Here is a 5,560-nt window from a genome sequence, read left to right as displayed (position 1 = left end):
CGCGTCATTCGTTCGGGCTCCGCCCTCTTTTATTAACACCTTCATCACCGTACAACTCATCTTCCCTTACTAGGGCATAAAAAATGTCAGTAAACATAATTATACTGATGATAGCGTGGTTTATCATCTTAATTGTTTTCTATATTCTTATAGTGCTTGGCAATTAATCGTTACAAACTGAGCTACATTTGGAAATTGAGAAAATCCCATGTAGAATTCTGCTATATACAACCAAATAAAATGGCAATAATATATTTATTATTATATTTAATAAATTAATCATTTTAATGTACTTAAATATAAGAATTGAATTGGCTTAAATACTGTAAAAACGTATGTATAAATAATATATTGTAACAGTTAACCTACACACACATACACACACACACAGTGTATGAACATAGAACTAAAATAAATAATAAATATAAATGAAATATATGCATAAATGCCATCCATTCAACCATAATGGAGCCTATTTTATTGTATGTACATATAATATTATATATTAAAATTATAAATGATGTATTTTAATACACTTAAACATAAGAGTTGTACTTAGGTCTAGTAGATAAACAGCAATAATAAATAAATTATATATATATATATATATATATATATATGGCATAATAAATACAATACACAACACAGAATTCAGCTACATTTGTACATACAGGAGGCTTGAAATTAACTGAATTAATTTTGTTTAAACTTTTTTTTTTTTAAATAACAAAAAATTAGAAGGAGATTGTGGTTGAGTGAAAAGAGAGAAACACTTTACTGACCTCCATTACCTGAGACTGATGACACTCCTCCCTCATAATGTTCATGCATTACAGTATGATGATATCCTTACAAACACTCAAAAGTCTGGCACCTTCCATTCCCAATGACCAGATCTGAACATTTGAAAACTTTTATGGCAGGTTCAGGCATGCAGTGTGCAGTAGACACAGACTACAGGGCATGAACGACTGCGTTCAGAAAATAAATACAGGCAAAGGGCTGCACTTCATTGTGCAAAATTAAATCATGTATACTAGCTGGGTTTCAGTTTTTCTCATTACCATGTCTTGCTGTTTGAACTGGAAAAACACAACTTCACAAAGCATTTTTTTTTTTTTAAAAACGTTCGTGTTTCACACAATGATATACACAATTGTCCAACACGATTTAAATGATACATTAATGCACGTTTTATAGCTGATACTCAAACAGATGACCAGCATGTGATTTCCGATGTCACCACAAATACATAGAAAACACAATATACATTACAAAATGTTACTGAACAAAAAGGTTTTCAAAACAAAGCACCTGCGCCTAAATTCAATGTGATTTAAAAAGTTATTAGTGATAACTGCTTTAAAACAATTGAACAACACTTAAATTTGGCTTTGCTTGGTTAATCTGAACATATTCTATCAAATTAACCTATTTCCAATATCATTTGTGTATTTTCTTACATTTATGTCATATTTGTAAGTGCTCCCTGAGACCTACATACAGTAAATGTGAACTGAAGGACTTTATGCATGTGTACTGAATTTCAGTCTCATATCAACATTAGATCACTGCTTGCACATTTATTAACCAGCTTTGCTGCAGTTTGTATTATTATTCTCTTTTTGAAACAACTGTTACTGCTGTACTGCAAACATTAGCACCCATAAATCATCTAACATACAAATTTAAGACCATTTCTAAAATCAAATCATGACATGAACAGAGAAAACAAATGTAGCACAGACTTCCTGATATTCAAACCTCATGGGAAGGTTAGCGGTGTCCTCACTGGGACGCTTTGTTTCTATCAGTCCTACAATTCAAGTTAGACACTTAAACAAGAGGGGAAAAAGTGTCATTCATACACTCGCCTAATAATGCAAAGTTTTATAATAACTGGTTAATCCACGGTAACCGTTTGTACATGATTAAGTAGTAAACAGCTGAAACTTGGACCATGCAACCACATAGTGGTCACGTCAGAACCCTGTCATTACACTTGGTACGATCCAAGCTTCATCTACAATGTTATTACAAGACCAGCTAGTGATTAAAAAACATTGCTGAAACAAATAAAATTATTATAAAAATAGTACATTAATTACAAAGCCAAAAGTCCCTGTAAACAAAAAAGGATATTGTCCGTTTGTCTGGCTGCACCAGGTATTTCCTTTACCACGAGCAGTAGATGCTGCATGTTTCTTCAGAGTGTCCTGTTTTCTTCTTTTTGTTGCTTGTATTTAAGGTTAAATGCACAGGATGTACCATTATCATTCAGAGTGTCTCTAGCTGAAACACACAGGGCCGATGGTGAAGCCAAACTCGTAGCTGCTGTTGCCCAAGATTCCTATGTCACGTAGAGGAAGCAGGTCCATGTCCACAAACTGAAACACAGACTCACGTGGCCCGGGATCCACTTCCTTTGCAGACTGGTACAACAAACACAAACATAAAGGGTTGTTAAAGGTAAAGCACAATTGTTTAAAACCTTGATAAGAAATGTTTTTGAGCAGTAAATTTAGCTTTGCCATCCCACAAATAAAAAAAAACATTTTAAAATACATGGAAATAGAAAACAGCTATTTTTAATTGCAATAATATTTCACAATATTACTGTTTTTACTGTATTTTTGATCAAATAAATGCAGCATTAGTCACCAAAAGAGACTTCTTTCAACTGACCCCAGGCTTTTGAACAGTAGTGCATATCAAAATAAATTGGTTCACCACAGCAATGAATGAACCGTATGCAAACGATTCACCTTCAAAAATGTGATCAAAATAACACATTTTATTACTAGTGCTGTTAGAATCCACATACCACACAATCCTGCAGTTCTCCTAAATAGCTCTGCTTCACGGAGTCCGTGAGGAACTGGACCTGTCGCTGTATCTGGCCCAGTTGGTGTCCAGGGTAACAGGAGTACGTCACTCTCTGTTCTGCTCTGTTGCTCTGGAGTCGTAGAAACCGCAGCTGAACCACACTGAGGGCTGGATACTCAAACTGACCAAAGACAGACAGATGGGTTTTGATGGTAAAATTGAAGGACACAGTTTACTGTGTACAACAACTGAACATCAAACAATGAAGAGCAAGAATTTTATGGGTAATAAGAGCAACATTATTAGCGGCTATTAACCTGGACAATAAATTAAAGATGTTAAAGCATTAAAGGGACAGTTCAGCAAAATCCAAAAATTCTGTCATCACTTAGTCAGCCTGGTTTCACTCAAAACATATCTATCTATCTATCTCCCTCCCTCTCTATTTTAAAGCCAATTTCAGGCTTTATTTTCCGTATAATAAAAATAGTAAATGGGACTGTTAAGGTCCAAAAATCATAAAGTATCATAAAAGTATATTATCAACTAAAGTGAATACACCAGTCTCTAAGCCTACAAGTCCTGTGAATTTTTATTTTAGGTCAACTATCCAACAGACAGCCCCTGCCAATAGCACAATAGCATAAACTTTGATCCAACAGGAAGTAAACATTTCTATAGACCAATAGTACTACTTACTTGAAAACCTCCCTCCAGTGAACTGAACCAGTAGAACTTGCTATTATTCCCTGAGTCATTCAGCCAAGTCCTTATGGGAAGCTGTGGAAATGGGAAGAGGAATGATAAGATTTTGATGTTCTTTGACATTAAAGAGACACAGTAGCAAGGTTTTAAGTAGGATATTACATGTGCATCTCTGGGGTGAAGGCAGGTCTCTGCTCCTGACTCTGAGAAGTTACAGTAGGCCAAAAGAGCATCTAAAGAACTGCCTTGGTTTGGGTCAATGTAGTAGAATCCTGCATAATTTACAAAAGTAGTTATTTAACAGATTATTTTATCCAAAACAACAAGCAGTTCAAATATATTTAATAGTGCGTGTGCACACACACACACACACACACACACACACTTGAGTATTTTAGTCAAGCAGCTGTATTACCTAACCTTCGGAAGTACAAAAAAATTGGATCTCATTTACACCTTAGTGCTATCCATTTTCGTTTTTATCACTTGAGACAGATCTTAATACCATGTGAAAATGGGGTCAATGTAACTGAGCGTGTAGAGAAAACGTATGCGGTATGTGTTTTAGAGAAAAAAAGGCAACTGTAATGCAAAGATTTCTCAAAGATAGCACAAAGACAATGAGGAACAAGAACAAAAAGATATATGTTTTTGAAAGGTGGACAAGATGAAAGCTAGGGCTCTGACCGCTGGTGTAGTTGGGATGGCACAGCCACAGCTCCAGACAGGTAGAGGCTGGGTGCTGCTTGCTACCGTCCGGAGGGTCCACCAGCAGCCGGAGGTCATGGTACAGAGAGTCCATCAGTGTCTGAATCAGAGGGTAATTGGGCTTGTCTGAACTGTACATCAGGTCCTGTTGGAGAAGAAAAAGTAAGACAAATTGATTTGCTTTTTTGTGATCTGCATTTTAGTGACGGCCCAAGAATAAGAGAGTTAGATTGTGTGATGTTCTGCCACTACAGTTTGAATACTAAGATGAATAGCACATATTTTAGTTTTGCCATGATATCAATTCACAAAAAGCTGACTCCTTCATTCAAATTATATTCTTCATTTTGATAAAAGTCTAAATCAGGAATATAAATAGAGTACGAACAAAGACAGAAAAAAAGTAAAATGGAGCTTGATAACACAAAAATGAAATTTTATGTACACAGAAATGCACAAAAAGAAAATCTGATTTTTACAAATCCACATACCTAGGTCAATATGAATGGTCTAATTTTAGTTCTTTTTCCATTGTTCAGAATGCAACTTGTATGCTACATAATGGAAAATGCACAGTAATATTTCCCAAACAGTGAACTATGTGACATTTGCTAGTGTGTGAATTTTGAGCATAACCACGTGATGTTTGCTATTAAATGATCAGCACAGCAAATCAGAGTAAAAGGGTCACTAAGATTTTAAACAACTTGCCTTGATCTGGGTCAGGGTCAGGTTCACAGAAACACCAGCAGGCCCTGGTGGCCCCGGTGGACCCTACAATAAGAAAGTAAATTTATAAATAAACAAATTAGTTCTCATATTGTTACAAAAAAGGTGTCAACTTACTGGCAAGCCCCTCCTTCCAGGGGGTCCAGGAGGCCCCTGAAATCCCTTAAGTCCCTAGGATTAAAGTGAAAAAGAGATATTTAATAACTAATCTTAATTTGTTAACTTGAATAGAAAATTATTTTATGTATTTTTATTTTGATGAATATACAACATTTCCTTTTAACCTAACTAAAGAAAGCTTTGGAAATTAAATTTCATACCTTGTCTCCAAACAAGCCCTGCAAGGTGTAAGAGATAAAAGAGAAAGAAATTATAAATGATCTTCATGCTCTTTCGAAGAAAAAAAAAAAAAACAGGCTGTGGTTGCGATAAAGCACTTCACTGTCCTTGCTTTTGTCATTAAAAATGAATTAACCATGCTTTCATATCTTGAAAGGACAGAGCACATGTAAATGCATCTGCAGCAGATGTTTAATGCAAATTGGGCTACAGTTCTTTAGGCACAGCTTGCTATTAGTTTAAATGCTGAAAC

General features: G+C 35.3%; 1 protein-coding gene across 1 annotated transcript in view; it reads right to left on the bottom strand.

Annotated features, from left to right (window-relative positions):
• Positions 1-997: 997 nt before the first annotated feature.
• The window catches only part of si:ch211-196i2.1 (collagen alpha-1(I) chain), a 62,920-nt gene continuing 58,357 nt past the window's right edge, over positions 998-5,560 (bottom strand). Inside the window, exons 61-68 of the mRNA XM_058757166.1 lie at positions 5,289-5,306; positions 5,086-5,139; positions 4,951-5,013; positions 4,219-4,384; positions 3,694-3,803; positions 3,526-3,606; positions 2,825-3,007; positions 998-2,432 (exon numbers count right to left, since the gene is read on the bottom strand). Coding sequence (XP_058613149.1) covers positions 2,289-2,432; positions 2,825-3,007; positions 3,526-3,606; positions 3,694-3,803; positions 4,219-4,384; positions 4,951-5,013; positions 5,086-5,139; positions 5,289-5,306 — 819 coding nt within the window. The 3' untranslated portion in view covers positions 998-2,288. The remainder of the gene's footprint in view (positions 2,433-2,824; positions 3,008-3,525; positions 3,607-3,693; positions 3,804-4,218; positions 4,385-4,950; positions 5,014-5,085; positions 5,140-5,288; positions 5,307-5,560) is intronic.

Source organism: Onychostoma macrolepis, chromosome 21, assembly GCF_012432095.1.
Source record: "Onychostoma macrolepis isolate SWU-2019 chromosome 21, ASM1243209v1, whole genome shotgun sequence".
NCBI classification, from domain to species: domain Eukaryota; kingdom Metazoa; phylum Chordata; class Actinopteri; order Cypriniformes; family Cyprinidae; genus Onychostoma; species Onychostoma macrolepis.
Note: the sequence above shows the minus strand (reverse complement) of the source record. Positions and strands in the feature narration are given on the sequence as shown.